Source organism: Manis javanica, chromosome 3 (genome assembly GCF_040802235.1).
Source record: "Manis javanica isolate MJ-LG chromosome 3, MJ_LKY, whole genome shotgun sequence".
In the NCBI taxonomy this organism is placed as follows: domain Eukaryota; kingdom Metazoa; phylum Chordata; class Mammalia; order Pholidota; family Manidae; genus Manis; species Manis javanica.
Window position 1 is genome coordinate 41,817,117 of NC_133158.1, and position 16,421 is coordinate 41,833,537.

The 16,421-nt window shown below is 47.1% G+C and overlaps 1 protein-coding gene across 11 annotated transcripts in view; it reads right to left on the reverse strand.

Annotated features, from left to right (window-relative positions):
• Positions 1-1,221: 1,221 nt before the first annotated feature.
• Positions 1,222-16,421, reverse strand: part of PKNOX1 (PBX/knotted 1 homeobox 1) — a 66,991-nt gene continuing 51,791 nt past the window's right edge. For all 11 annotated transcript variants that reach the window (XM_037014751.2, XM_037014753.2, XM_037014752.2 and 8 more), the window contains 4 exons: positions 13,204-13,332; positions 9,910-9,986; positions 6,799-6,971; positions 1,222-4,477 (listed from right to left, as the gene is read on the reverse strand). In XM_037014751.2, coding sequence (XP_036870646.1) covers positions 4,266-4,477; positions 6,799-6,971; positions 9,910-9,986; positions 13,204-13,332 — 591 coding nt within the window. In that variant the 3' untranslated portion in view covers positions 1,222-4,265. The remainder of the gene's footprint in view (positions 4,478-6,798; positions 6,972-9,909; positions 9,987-13,203; positions 13,333-16,421) is intronic.

Consider the following 16,421-nt stretch of genomic DNA (forward strand, 5'->3'; position numbering starts at 1 on the left):
CTCTGAGAGGCTGGCCCTGGGCTGGAGGGTGGGGCTTAGTGTGATCAGCAGTTTTCAGAGAGCTAGCCCTGGGACTGTAAGCCCACCTCCTAGACCAGCATTTGTTTCCTTGTTCTGTGTGCTTAGACACCATAGCTCTTGAGTTTGCAAATTTTAGTTTAAAAATGGTATGGAGATCTTAGGTCTTAGCAAAAATAAAGAGGATCTAATTGTAAAAGGGCAAAAATAATTTATGCTAATAACTTCTTAGAGTGTATATAGCACAGCACATGGGCTCGACATAGGATACATTACTTAGGACATCTGGTAACACAAAAAAATGCAAAACGCCATTAATCCAAACATATTTCTTATTTTCAGGATTTGCTAGATTACTTATTTACTTGTCCCTAGGTAGATGGATATTTATTTTATTAGTCATAAATATTATTTTTGAGCTGGAACAAACCTTATAAACCAACTTCTTCCTTTTACAAAGGAAGCCTTTGAAGCCTAAAGTAGTCAAGGGCTGACCAAGTCTGGTTAATTTTCATGTTTTAGTTAAAAAGCAGCTTGTGGTGACATGAGCTTCAGAAAATAAAAGATCCATAAATCATGTTTCTACTTTTAAAGTTTTTGCTTTGATAAATAAATTGCTTCACAAGTGTCTACCCTCTCACCTCTGACCTGAAACATTATACTTTATTGCTGTCATTCCTAATCTCCAGCAAGTTTCACAATTTTAGATGCACTCTTTAAAAATATTGATGTCTGCTGACTAACTTCAGCTTCAAAACATAAGTAGTTTGGGGAAGTTAAAACACACTTGATCACAAAGTAAAAAACTCTGAGAAACTGTTTAATGCACCTCACCTCTTCAGTATGTTCAGGCACTGCCTTCGCATATAACTCTACAGCACGGACTATGAAAGGCAATACTTCACTAATGAATCATTTTCTTCTCATTACTATCAAAATAATAGATTTATGATAAACTAGAAAATAAGAAACAAACAAAAAGTTTCCAGTTTTTTCCTGGAAAACTAACTGGCATAGTTAACTTACGTTCTTGAGAATGAAGTACACCCGAGTGTCCCAATGCACTGCAATGCTGATTTTTAAAATGCACAGGTGTCACTATGACCCCAAGTGTCACCAGCCAAACCTGTCAACAATCTGGATGTTTTATTTAAAAAGCAGTTTGTGGTGACATGAGCTCTAGAAAATAAAAGATCCATAAAGTATGTTTCTATTTTTAATGTTCTTGCTTTGATAAATCAATTGCTTCACAAAGATCCCTTTTAAAGACAACAATCCAAGAAAACATATTATTACAGTATTCACATTTTAAAGATTGTCAGTTCATAGGCAAACCATAACTAAACAGAGGAAGATTGCTGAGTGATTTCTGTCACTAACTGCCAGAGGCGGGCCTTTCACACCTTTCAGGTTATGTTTGAATTTATCTTCAGAAAAAAGTGCTCCAAAGCCTTTTCACATAGGTAAAAGTCAGACCTCCTGAGAGGTCACACAGAAACGACTCCTGGAGCTCTTAGGTATAAGGTGGGTGTTGGCAACATTGCTCTGTGGTCTGCGAGCAAGGGGTGCCACCACCCACTTTACATACTGGATGAAGACCTATTTCACTATCTGGGATCAAAAAACTGAAGGTGGAGCTAGTCTATCAGCTGGAGCTTGTCTGGGGCAGGGCAAAGCCAGTCCAGCTATCTGCTCAACAGCTGAGTAGTAGGGAAAACAACATGCTTAATTTGGGTCTCTGAACACATTCAAAGCATCCTTCATAAGGAAAGAGTTTAACAAGAGCAAAGTCAGGACTGAATCTGCTCACTGAAAAGGAAAGCTCCATGGGCCATGTGTTCACAGATTCTCTTGAAGGTCCCAGGGCTGGGAAACAGGTGTTTATAGGGCATAAACCGACAGCAGACATGCTGGGCAGCGTGAGATGAGCGAGCTCAGCTCGCCTTGTCAGGGTGTTTAAAAGCACCTTCGTTATTTACGGGAAGAGGCTGAAGGAGCCTCAGGTTATGTCATAAGAGCCCCTCTCTGGATTTTATCCTAGACCACTGAAGGTAGTAAGAATCTAGGGCTTAGAAAACTGTCTTCAGCTGGAGGGAGTGTACCCCTGACACAGGCACGGAGGCTGAATCTCAGGCTGGCATGGATGGGGGCACCCACTGACATGGCCTGTGCTGCCCTCAACTGCAAATCTCCTGTGCTAGTGAACATGACTTTCCGTGGGGGAGGAGACGGTGACCCGGATGCAAGTCCACACTCCGAATGTTTCCACTGGCCTAAAGAGCAGATGGCTGAAAGGGACAGGGGCACAGGCAGGAGAGAAGGAAGAGGCTGGCTGCTTTCCACAGGTCCGGGTTTAACAAGTCCAACAGTCAGAACTGAATAAAGTAATCTTTTAGAATTGTGTGGACTTGACTTAAAATATTAAAAACTGTTTATAAATAAGGAATGCAGTAGCTGCATAAAAATATTACTCTCTCCCCAAAAGAACTGATAGTCAAGTTTTACTTTTAAAACTCCTGAAACACTTTAAAGAATTTCTCTGTATTTCTTGACTATTGTAACTTATCTAGGAAGTACTTTCCTATGATTGACTTTAAGTACTACATTTTTTGGGGAAAAGTCAGTTCCAGAAAAAAATCTGTATGAGCTCAAAATATCCCTCAATGTAACCTTCGTCCAAAACCAACTACTATCACTGAATCTCAAGAACAGATGGTCTTCCTGACCATACAATTATCCTTTAGAAACATGCTGAACGTTGGGCATCCTAATTAGGATCATATAAAGCTTCTATGGAATAGGTGGCCTGTTTTCTCTCTGAAGAAGAGCTCCACTGCCAAGAAAACAAATCAAAACCAAAGTAAACCCCAGTCTGCTCTTTTGGTTTGTCTTATCACCAGGAAACAGAAGTCCTAAAATTATCCCAGATCTCATATGATCAAGTCAGAGGGGAGGGCTCCGGGATTTCCAAAGCAGCAAAGTGTAAGGAACAACCCCGAGGCTGGGGCCAGGCGGAAGTGCGCGAGCCAGAGGCAGGCAGCTGCCGGCCCTCCTGCCTCACTGCAGGCCCCCTTTGTCAGTCAACACCTGCTCATTGCATAACCACGCTCAGCGCTCAGCGGCTCTGAGCTAGAGGACAGAGGACATTTTATATCAATTTATAATAAACATTCTGTGCATGACATATGACTGATATATTCTAAAACAATACACAGCTAACATGGTATAGTAACCATTTAACTGCAGTCAAATTTAAGTTAGACTGAAATGTGTACGGTTAGAGCTTTTAACTGACTACTGGCAACCATTTCACTTACTTATCTAAGTCCTAGTTAGCAAATACCTTTAGGTATATGTTTACATCAAGTGTAAATCGCAATCTGAGCACTTTTACATATTCTAAAATTTGAAGATATCAAAATTTCATTAAATAGTTGTGACTTTTATAGTAGTAAATGTAAATTATTATCCTGGGATAGCAGAGAACCATGGAATGCTAGCTAACTTCGGGCAGGTTCATTAAATTTGGTCAATTCAGAATATTCCAAATTGAAATAGTAAGCATGTATTGTTTCTCCTCTAGAAATTTTATCCCCAATATAGTCATAATCCAATTCATAACGAATTTATAAAAATAGCTTTTTATCCAATAATTCCAGCAAGGTAAAAATAGGAGTTTCTTTTCTGTATAGCACATAAAACAGGCTCACTAAATGTGAGAGAGAGAAGCACACTGTAATTGCCGTACACCCACCACCACGCCATGCTTGGCACACCATGTGCCATTGTCCACCTCGCACTGGTGGGGTTAAGGTGCAGAAGCTTCTTCCAAATCTTCATGGGCTGCACAATAAGTCAGCCCACTGAGACCTGCCTGAACCACAGAACTAAATTAAAACCGCACAATTTTTTAGAAACGGCAGCACTATTCCTTAATCAAATTAGGGGCTCATGGGGGTGTTTATCATTCATCATATTTTTAGCGTTAAACCTTTAAAGAATTTCCTTAAAAACCACACGCACGTGCACATACACACACACACGCGCACACACACACACACACACACACACACACTTGGAAGAGGCTGCTGCGCAAAGGCGCCCTTGAAGCTTACTGTGAAATACAAAAGTGCACTCCTCTATATCTACATATAAAACAAACAGAAATAAAACTGTGTAAAACGTTTGCTGTGCAAACTGTACAAAGTCAGGCCAGCTGGACCCTGGGTCCTGGCGAGCTCGAGCCCCTACTGCAGGGAATCACTGTTCTCCAGGACCAGCCCGCTGATGTGGGTGGGGGCGAGCGCAGCCCCACCGTCCCCCGTGCTGTCCACAGACTCATCCTCGCTCTGCTCCGCCATCATGACCTGCTGCACTGCGAGGGTGGCCCCGTCTGAGGACAGAGACTGCAGGCTGTCCACATTCATGCTCACAGGTGTGGTGATGGTCACAACAGCTCCTGCAACAGAACGTGAGTTGTCACTATTAAAATTAGTGTTCACAGAGGAAAACATTTTATCACTCAGCTGGATGCTGTTTGCTTCTCTGACCTCCGCATATGTTTCTGCAATGCTCAGTGGGGATGAAGGAAACTGTTCAGAGCCAGCCTCAGACCTTGCGTAGCTAATAAGCTCTCAGTTGACAGAAGGTCAGGACTACAGAGAACATAGATGCCCAGGGTGGAAAGTGAGTGCAGTAGGACAGCAAAACAGACCAAAGAACAGGGAGAAACACTAGGAGATGAATATAAACGGGGAAACAAAAAAGGAGGCCAGAGCAAGGAAGACCAGCATGAAAGGGGGAAAAGTCTGGAGACATGCTACTCCCTGTCTTGCAGCATAAGAATCGAGAGGGAGACCGGTGAGCCCCCGTGAGCAGTGCGGTGCCCCGGTTCTCTTACAGACCATACAGGGGTTCTCCCGCGCTCATCTGTGAAAACCTCCAGGTGTATTAACAAGTGAGGAAAGCAAGAGGAGACAGCATTCCACACATTAGTACTTGGGGAAAATACTAAAGAGATTCATCCACGCATTCCTATCTGAAGAGTGTCACAGCGTATATGCCCTGGGAACACACACAGGGACTGTTACACGAATGGCCTGGAGGGGATCAGAGGCCAGGATAGAGGAAAATCCACTTCCACTGCTGGTCTTGTTTGAACTGCTTCCCCAGCAGATAGGCATTGCTTTTTGGAGGGGAGGGCAAGGAGGGAGAGAGAAAGCAATACCTTTCTAACTAATTCTTGGATTAAAAGAGAAAACAAAAACTAAAAAATATAAATTATTTAAATATGAATATAAGACCATATATCATATCAAAACTCAAATGATTAAGCCAAAACTTTAAGTGCACCTACCACAACTCAAGAGAGTTTAAAGTGGAAACAAAATGGGTATGATTTGCAGCCCACTGTGAGGGCGGTCCCAACCGCAGGGTTGCACAGCAGCGGCACTCAGCCAGGGTCAGCACACAGAGCAGGACATGGGCACGGTGGGGGAGACTATGGACCCTCACACAGCCAGACTGGAGACCCCCAAAAGGCTCTGGGGATCACCCAAGGCCCTGCCTCAATGATGGGGGATGATCAGCCCAGGGCTGAGTGCTGTGGAACCTCCCAACAAGAACCAGTCCCAGAAGCAAGGCCTGAGAGGATCGGGCCATCCCAGGTAACCTCGCTGCTCAGGCAGAGCACAGAGGACTCGCAGCACTGCAGGAACAGCAGCCCCGACGGGCAGAGTCCACCTGCTCAAAGCTGAGCAGGCCAGCCAACAGGCAGGAAAATAGTCCACAGTGAGGTCCAACCAACCCGAAAGCGAGAGACGTTAGAATTGGCAGAGAAGGATAGCAGCACATCCTCTGTGACTGTATTCTGTGTGTTCAAAACTTAAGGAAACCCAAAAAGGATATAAAAAGTTCACATATAACTTCTAGAGATGAAAACTACAATGTCTAACATGAAAAACACACTGGGTGGGATTAGCAGCAGATTAAACATTTCAGAAGAAAAAACTCATGAAGCTGAAGGATAAAAATAGAAGCTACTAGGAATGAAACCCAGAAAAAGAACAGTCCAACATGCTGAAAAGAGCACCAGTAACTGCAGCTTTTCAGGACTTCTTAACTTGTGAGCAGCTCGTGTCCCTGAGGGACCAGTGGGAGGGAGGGAAAGGCAGCCACCAGAAAATACATTTGAAGCAGTGACGGCCCCAGACGTTCTCACACGTGACCATGACCACAGCCTGCTGAGCAAACACAGTGAGGAGAATGAGGGAGGGAGGCGGCGGTGACACCCTCCCAGGTGTGTGCACAGAGTGACCTGAAGCTCGGAAAACCCACGGAAACAGAAGGATGCCCTTCAACACATTACCCTGGTAGCCTGTGGCCGTGGGGACCGAGGAGGGAGAAACGCCAGGGGGTGGGAACACCACAGTCCCACCCTTGGCACCCAAGGCTGAGAGGAAAGAAAAACAAAAACAGAAAAACCAGGGTGGACTGTATGGCCAGCATGGGCCTCTGAGACATGGCAACGGTTCACATATGTGGTGCACATGCGGATTCCCATGTCTCCAGAGCTGGCGCTCTGTAACATGCGTCTGCAGCTCCTGACAAGTGTGCCCCAGGAAGCGGTCAGGGTAATGCCTTCCGCACATTTTAGGTGCAAAAAAAGACAACTGAGCACACCTTGCCTGTGGCCTAAAATTCACAGGGAACAAGGGTCACTGTACCCCACATCTCACCACCCCGCCCACCATCCTGCCACTAACCCACGGCCGCTCGTACCTTCCGACATGGTGAGCTCACTTGGTGCTGGTGGGGCAGCTCCGGATGCAATGGAGTCGGGCCAAAATCTCTGAACTGGCCTGTTCTGGGCAGTTTTTTTCTTTGTTTTTGGAGTTTCTGAACAACTAGAATCCAACATCGGTTGAAGAATCCGTCTTCTGGCATTGATGAACCTAAACATTGATGTCAACAAAGGGAAAACTTTCATCAAAATGGCCTTAAAGACCTCCTAAAGTGCAACAAGGGCGCCTTCCGAGCTGGCCACTTTACCGACCAGCCATGCCAGCAGCCAACAGTAACTCCTGCTCTGGTATAATATGCCAGTGTAATGACGGGCACGTGATCTAAATGTCCAGAAGAATGGTGTATGTGGTTTTAAAATGGTTCCTTTGAATAAAGACCATCCCTCTCATGTCACTTTTTCTCACTGCACCTGATTTTTTCCACATTTTTGAGTCTGATGTTCACTATGACCCTGAGTATTCCATCAGTGACATGATTTGAAATCCCTTCCTCTAAGGGAGAGAAAGGCCAGGGCAGCAGACCCACACGCCCCACAGTCTCACTGTGTCCCAGACCTGCTGCAGCCAGGCCAAGGGGACAGCGCCGTGGGACTGCAGTGTGAGCTGCCGATCAGAGCATGGGTCTGAGGGACGAGTTTCATCTTTCAGAAGACTATTATTACCAGTGATGAGCTATTTCTTAGAATGACCAAGTCCTAAGTCACCAATGGCCTAGCCAAACAGCCAAGACAATGATAAAGTCCCCAAATGGCTCAGTGACAAAACCCCACACGACTTCTGCTGCCTGGAGACCAAGTACTCACTTCGGTGACTTGAGCCCACATCCAAAGAGAGCAGCAAAATCGCAGCAGTCGGCAAGTGAGGCAGGACACAGTTTCACATAAATAAACCAGTAGTGATTTTGAAATATGTGAGAGAAAGGACTGCTGTCTTCAGTCTCCACGCCTCCCAGAACCCAAGTGGTTGCCTTCAACTGAGGAAGAGCAGGGGAGCCCAGGTCCACTCCTCCTGGGGTCTCAGAGTACCCAGAGAATGCCCTGATGTGCATGCCCTCGGGGCCTGTCAGTCTACACCGCTAAGCCACGTGCCTATCACGTGACCTGCAAAGGGAGAAAAACAAAAGACCCCGCACACAACATCAACCACACCATGAGCTGTTCAGACCCACACGTTACTCCTGACCCATACACAGACGGCTTTCCACCAGCCTACGCAACTACTTCTGTCTCCTTCCTCAGTAGTATGAGTGACAAGGCGGTTAACCACCTGCTAGAGTCACACGTGCTGATCTATTAAAGAGTGGACCTTAGTGGACAGCCAAGTAGCTGCCTACGGGGGCAGCCGAAATAAAAGCACTGCATTACTCAGATTCTCTCTGGTTCTGCAGTATGTGACAGCTTCTTTCTCTTAATGCCCAAATATGCGAAAAGACAGAACCAGAGCAGGACCAGCCTTAAGGTTGCTCAGCTTTAAAACCCTAAGATTCAAAAACACCTACCTAAAATTGCATTAGGACACACTTTAATAACTTAAATGAGTAGATCAGTGCCACAGAGCTTCCCTCAGAGTAAATCCTCGGTCCCTGCAGCGTAAGCGTGCCCTGCACTGGAAGAAATCAGAGTAGCTACAACACACCCCAGCCCAGCAACACCTTGGAAGGGAGGCCCACTGCTACTTTTCAACATCTGACCCTTGGTCCTGCTTCCTCAAAGCTGCCATGAGGCAGGGACGCAGGTTAGCAACAGATGTACTCAGTCACACTCCAAGATGTAATTTCCATAAATCTAAAAGGAAAGAAAGTCACAAAAAGTAGAAGCAGCTACAAATAGTTAAAATTTTAGAATGTTAGAATTCAGAAAAGTCATGTTATTAAACTGTTACTAATTTTAAAAATTAATAGTTGATGTCAAACCTTCTACGTAAGACAATTCTGTTAAGTCGACAGTAAGTAGCAGGTTAGGGAAGGCAAGGAAATCAATGAAAGAGGAGAGTGAGGTGGTGCCTTAGGGGCAGCAGAAGACTCAGAACGTCTAGGAGGCGACCCTAACACGCATCCCCCCAGTCAGCCAGCCAGCCAGTCGCTGTCGTGACTACACCAAAACAGGATAGTAACTGAGGACATGTTAAGACATTACAAACCTCATAGTGACATATACTTGAAGCTTAAATTCTTGTTAACACTTTCCTTTAAAGATTTAACAGGAAATAATCCAAATACTATGGTCTATCATTGCTACCCAAATAAAAAATGAAGCCCCACATGCAAGATGACAGGAATATTTGACATGATGCCAAGGCACAGCTCCTGCATATGCACGGCATGAACTGCAAGATTTTGTCATTATTGGAACTTACCTGACCTTCAGGTTTACATTTTAACAATTAAAATAAAATGATACAATGTTTAGAAGTGGTGGGGTATGTGTTTTATTATCTTTCGTGCATACCAAATTTATTAAGCTGAAATCATTTCCTACCTCTAATAAATAAATATGAGATAAATGACTAATAAAGTCTAAGCGTAGCCCGGGTGGTCAGGGTCCAAGTGCCCACAGCTACATGTGACACGGTCACCAGAACAGGGTGCTCACTGATAAAGCAAGCATCCCGGGTGCTCCCCTCTCAGTCTCTCCAAGCCTTGCTGCCTCCCCAAAGGGAAGAGTGAGGGCTGCTTCCCCAAGTTACAGCTAGACAAAGTGACGCAAGGTTTCAAAAGGAGGGGAAGCTGCGGGGGGCCACCGAGTGGGAGCCACAGAGTTGGGGTACCTCATCTAGGCCACTGACTGCCCAGAGAGGCCCATCCACAAAAACATCACATTTCTGAATGAATGTGGGGCTTGGGAATAGCGACACAAAGAGAAACACGCTTCTGAGTGGGCAGGCAGAATGAGGCAAAGCGTCCACAGTGAGGCCCCTGAAGCTTCAGGTGCAAAGTGGGTGCCGATTTATCCCGAAATCTGCCACCAGTCCCAGAGCTCTCAGAGCAGGACTGCTAGTTCAAAGGCCCCTGCGTTCCCAGCCAAATTTACCACTTCCTAGTGCCGGCACCTCCCAAGCCCCCGTCATGCTGACAGGCAGACGCCCTTACCAGTTGTTGACCTGGAGTAGTGTCAGGTTTGTCTGGGCAGCAATCTGTTTTTTCTCATCTTCTGTGGGGTAGGGATGCTAAAAATAAAATGAAGGGTTACCATGAACCACAGTTTTTAAAAAGGAACTCAATTATTATCTAGGTAAAATAGAAGCATACAAATAATCAACAGTAAAAGCTGGTGTCAATAGTGCTTTTATTTAAAACCTAACTACAGTCTTACAACTTTTTGTAGAAATTCCCAAAACAGAATGAAGTTTCTTCCTAGCCACACAAGAACACACTGGTACTGCAGCAGCTTGGTAAAGCACAAGCTCAGGTGTGGTTAGACACAGTCTGAAGGTTCAAAAGTGAAATGGTGACCCAGCTGCCAGGAGTAGCTGCCCATCGAGGGGCCCACTCCTTGCCAGGCGCTGCGCTAAGCACCTGATACAACCTACAGCCTTTGTATCAACTTTACTGTGGCACAACTTATTAACCAGAACCTACACCCACTTAAAGTGGACAAATGTTGCTTTCTGACCCATGAAATCTCTGCCTCCACCAGACAGCAATGCTGTCACCGCACATCCTACAGTGATTCACTGACCCCCACCATCACCTCCTGACATAGCTTCCCCTTCATTCTACAGATGAAACACCTGACAGGACAGTCTGCACACTTTCCCACCCTGCAGTTGGCCAAAGAGGAAGCAGGAAAAAGGGCTGGGCGGGGCCAGCTGCTCCAGGTATGTCTCAGGTGAGGATGCATTTTCTCCCAGGTATCCCAGGAACACTCCACCCTAGGAGGCCCTGATGTCAGCAAGGCTTTTTAGAAGCAGACCCCTGCTGGGCTAACGTGTGTTGCCAGTAAAGAACCAAATCCAGGGCTGGGGAAAGAAGTGTCGGTCATACTACTCTTTTTTTAAATGTAGGAACAAAACATTTCACTTTAGAAAGCAGAATGAACCCAGAAGTATCAAAATTCAGAGAGACACCAAAGGAAAATACTTTCTGTGTACAGTAAATCATTTCTCTAAGACTGACTACTGTCCACATGCAGAAACCCTATTAAGACATTTACTCTATGACCTATTTGCACCAAAGTCCCTTATTTGGACTGACAGGGACCCCGAGAGCCAGTGGACAGCCGGTTAGGCAGGAGGAGGGCCTCCAGGTGAGCACACACACCCCCCCCCGTGGGAAGGCCACTGTGCCTCACAGTGCAGACGCAGACCACAGTCCTCTTGGGGCTTTATGTGTCCCCACAGACTGCGACAGTGGCTCGATCTGTTTCCGTAGATGAGCGTTATGGCCCCGAGTTAGAGGTCATGTAACACACTGTGCTTGCCCTTTGAAGGGCTTGTAAAATGAAAGGGGGCAGAAACGTCAGGACACAGATCAGAAACAGACAGTAGTAAATGCTGCCCTGGAGTGTGAGAAGGACAGGGAAAGGGAAGTATTCTAAAGAGATGAAGGCAAGAAGAGGGAGAAACCGCTTTCTAGGAAAAACAGTGGCATTTTAACTGCATCTATGAGGGTTTATTGTTTTAGCAATAATTTGAACATTAAAGGAACTTACAAGGAAAACTATCCAAGTCTACCACTTGCCTGCTTGTATTCCAGTAATGGCATTACAGACGCATTTATGGGCTGTGACATCACGAGGTGTTCAGAGAGAAGTGTGCCTCCTTCACTACTACCGCTTCCCCGGAGCCCCTTGCGCATCTGGCCCTCCCCCACCATGCTGCCCAGCTCCACCACCACTCCAGCAAACCAACAGGGACGCCCACGCTCCAACTCATTTCTATTAGCACAGCGAACACCACTACCACTTTGCCCACAAAACCTTCCATCTTCTTGTGACTCTTCTTCAGACAAACCTGTAGACATGGTGGCACTGCCCAAAGGTAACCCGCTCTCCGTGGGGACCGTGTGCACTGCTGGTGGGAATGGCTTGGTGGTGGCCAGAGCACCCGAGCAGAGAGGAGAGGCGCTGGGCCCCAGCACTCAAGGAGAGGCAGCCTGGGCTCCCTCAGGGTCTCCCCCCAGGAGAGGGGGGTCCCAACCCCTCCCTGACCACTCCACGACATCTCGTGCTGGTTCAAATCCAAAGCTGGTCGCTGCCTGGGACCCCTGCCCCTCAGGTTAGGGGCCCGACACCAGTTAGTGAAAAGGGTGGCTGCTCACAGAGACAAGGGCTAAAGCCCAGAGGGACCATCGGGGGTAGGATGGAGACAGGTGCCACGGAACAAGTACAGGCCTCAGGCCCCGGCAGCGGTGCCTAGGGAAGGTGGACCCAGAGGAAGGACACGAGGAGCCTAGCACCTGGCCGACACCCTGCTGACAGCCTTGGCACACCAGGATGGGGATGAGGACAGGCTAGTGAGAAGCGAGAGAAATGGAGGGATGTAACCAGACAGGCCCAGCTCAGCTGGGCTCTCAGGAAGAGGCAGGTGGCCATGTGCAGTCTGGGGACAAACAACATGGGGTGGAAGCATCTAGCCAAAACACTGGTTCATGGGACTACCAGGCAGCTTCCTGCAGGACCTCCTGACCTGTCGCTCCTGACTACAGAGGCAGCCATGGCATCTGCACCCAAACACCCCTGAGGGGTCCATTCCCTGCCGTGTCCCACCATGCACTCCTCTGAGGCGTCCCACTCATTCCTTACCCAGACTTCCAGACCAGGTTGTCACGCTCTCCCCCGAGTTCCAGGCGGGAAGACTCAGTGGCCAAGCATGGTGGAAAGCAAATCTTTACCACTGAGTGTATCAGGAAGTCTGTGCTTCCTAAGACAGGATGTACTCATGGAGAGGAAACAGGTGCCCAGACACAGGCCGAGTCAGCGCTGCCTACCAGCCACGCTCTAGATCAAGTTCAGCGAGTCCATCTGTGGACCCCTCTGCCCATCTGGGTGACCACATCTCCATCTTTGACCTTGTCATGTCTTCCTTATGCTCCAATATATAAAAAACATTGCTGTTTTCTGATGTTTTGCCCAAATGCATCCTTTCTCCTCCCTCTTCTCTAATTTACCACCCAATTCGGGCAGTTTCTCACATGCCTGTGTGCGAAGAACAGGAGCTGAATTTATTCCCTTCCACCTGTGGCAACCCTCATTCTATGCTAAGTTTCTTGAAGCAAGTCCTCCACTTGCTGGTGACCTCCTTCTGTTCCATCTCCACCCACCGTAGGACAGTCAACGAAATGCTGATCCTTAAAACCAGGCCTACTAGCCCACATAGTAAGTTTTTTCTAGAAAATAAGCCAGAAAGAGAGTCTTGCTAACTGTGAAATTGCTTTTGTTCTTACCCCTATGTGCTGAAAGAGCCAAGATCTCATCACATTGGTAGCGTGCTTCGGCAGAACACCCCTTTTATTCTTAGATGAGCCATCATCTTGATGCAAGATGCTTAGATCTTGGTTTAACTGTAACTGAAGCTTTTAAACAATTGAAAAATAATGTTAGAAAACATAGAAAATTACAACATATCCAAGTAACTTACAACTTCAGATGGAGAAATGACCAAGGATCTTATGGATAAATGACTTATCTGCAGTAAGGACATGCACCCTGGACCCTGTATGGGGCTGTCTGAGGATACAGCTTCCTCTGCATTGTAATTGCTTACACAGCCTCAGCTATGCAGGGACTCCTTGACCGTGGGATAGATGCTGAGAGGGCCTCTGAGCCCTCCACTCGGCAGAGTCCCACAGTCCTCTCAGTCACTACCTGCTCTCACCTTGCTTCCTCTAGAAATGGACACAGTAGCATCCCGTTTCCTAGCCTGAAAGGGACTTCAAGAAACCAATGAGACATGGAAGCTGCTTACACCACCCAGAGGAGGCCATGTCAGCTTAACAGAGGGGCGAGAAATGGAAATAAAGTATAGATGAGGAATCACAAAGCAAGGGGTAAGGGGACCACCTCTGGCCCAGATGCCACTAAAGACACTGCCTCCCTCATCCTGAGAAAAGCACTGACACATTCTGTCCACTCCATTTCAGAAGGAAAGGACACACATCAAAACACTTCCTCACACAAACATGAGAAAAGATTGCTACTTAAGGGGCTGTGCATCAGGCTTTGGCGCTATGTCTAGGCACGCGTCTGGCTCCCCACTGCCTGCAGAGACAGTGTCATCTGGACCCACCACCCCGACTGGGAAGGTGACAAGTACTGCCGGCCAGGGCCTCAGCCTAGATGATGCTCTGTGATTAATGCTCTAATTCAGAGCGTACATATGGCTCTGACCTCACAGGTAGTAGAACGTCCGCCTCTATGGTCGATTTCAGGTGAATGATTATAAACATCATTTAAAGGATTTGGAAGTTTATTTTGAAGAGGTTTTTACTATATTATTTGTATCCCCTCTGGATTGACATCATTTTGGATATATTTTTAAAAACAGAACTTATGACTTAGTGGCCATGAAGAGCAGCACTAACTGTATCTAGAATTTCTTAAAACTCAGGATTACCACTAAAGGCATAGTTGTTTTGGAATGTGTTTGTTTGCTAAAGGACTGAAAACAAATGGTGTGAAGTACCACCTGTGTGCTCACCCTTGTGTATACAGGAAAATGAGTAAAAAATGAACTTTTAAAACTAGTCCCAAAGCACCAGGGCCAAAACTTAGCTTGTCTTATTTGTCTCAATTTAATACATGACATTATTCATAAAATTGGACATGTGTTTCAGCATTGCTCTTTTGTGAAGATTTAAAGCAAATGTGGGCTCATAAAGAGGCAAAGTGACATAAAGTGGCTGCACAACTTGATTTCACGCATGTGCCGAGGGGCCTAAGGAGGGCCAGCTGAGCCAAGTGAGGACCAGCTAACCCAGTTGCCCTCAGGAGCTCCAGGAGAGCCTGGCACTGGACAGGCAGGGCACATGAAGCCCAGGAAACCAGCTGAAAGTCCACTTGAGAAGCAGCGAGACCCATGGCCCCTGCCGTCATTCTCTGCAGATGCCCCCTGCCTGCCCTGCCAGAAGTCGGGTGCAGAGGGAGTGGGGGACAGGGGCGGAGGGAGGGGTCAGGAAGTCGGCCACAGAGGGTGCTCCGCCCACTAGGCCCTGCAGCCCCACGTGCCCCAGGCGCCAGCGTCCTTTTTTGAAGAAACTGAAGGAAGAAGCACAAATGGAGAATCTGGAGGCCCACCCACAGAAGAGCCAGCTTGCTCCTGCCCAGCACTCGAAAGCACCAGTTTTCTAGTGGCTCATGTTTTCATTAAAAGGACCTAGTGTCCCCAAACACCTGACACCCTACATCACAGAAAGGAGACTCTAAAGTGAATAAACTTTTCAATGCAGAGGGAACAGCGAGAGTGCAGAAACTAAAGAAGACTTCAGTCAGCCATGAACCAAAACCAGGATGCTACTTTAAGAAAAAAGGGCACAGACGAGAGCAAAGAAGAATCTGAGAAATAAAAACTATGCTGAAAATTTAAAACTTGTTCGATGTGTTGGAAGAGAAAAGGCAATCTGTCAGAGAGAAGACAATGGGAACACAACTACAAAAGTAACAAAAACCGAGACTCCACTCAGGAGGTCTACTGTTCAGTCAGTAAGACTTCTAGAAAGAGAGGCAGGTGGGCAGGGCGGGGGTGGGTGGGGTTGTCTGTCACTGAGAGCGTTCAGGAAAATGTCCTGACTCAAGGATAAGCCCTTCGGAGCCAGGGCCACCTCCCAGTGGCAGCACTGCTCCCACAGCACCCTGGTGCCTCCCTGAGGGCATGTCCCCACCTGGGACTGTCCAGGCGGCACATGCCAGCAAGTAGGAAGCCAAATTAAAGTCATTTTTAGGTTTGCAGAGTCTCAACAAAATGTTCTTCCCATGCAGAATTCCAGAAGCTTTCCAAGGGAGAGTACAGCCATGCAAGTGGAAGAGTGGGATCCAGGAGAAGGGAATCCTCAAGGTGGTATCAAAGGGAAGTTCCATAACACGCCCCATGCCCTATGCCCAGCCTAGATAGAGGACAGCCCTGGAGGCCACACAGCATGCTTGTTATCTAAGAGGATGTGAGGACTCAGCCATCAATGCCATGGAACCATAGCCAAGGAGGGAAAATACAAGATATTAACTTGGGTGGAAAGAACCATTTGAACCAGATGGTAGTACACACAGCTCGGCAGAAGCCAGGATCACATGGTCATGACGACAGCAGCACGGAGAACGACACGACCTCGCTGCGATGAAATGAGCGGAGACGGGACAGACACAGTGAGCGGGTGGGGAGGCCCTCACCTGGCAAAAGGCCAGGCCTACATGTTTGGAGGGTGAACTGAGAGAGAGGGCTGTTGTTCAGAGACATGGAACAGCAGAAGCGACAGCTAAGACATCTGAGAGCAGCTGCGTGTGGGGACCGGGGTGGCAACTGCTGTACTTGTGACAAGCCGTTTGCATGCTGGGCACCCCATGTGGTGACACAAGCAACTTAATAAAAAGGCAAGACTAAGGAGTAAAACAGAGGCAAAAAAACTTTGTTACAGGCCAGACAACAGTAAAACCCTATGATATACAAATAACA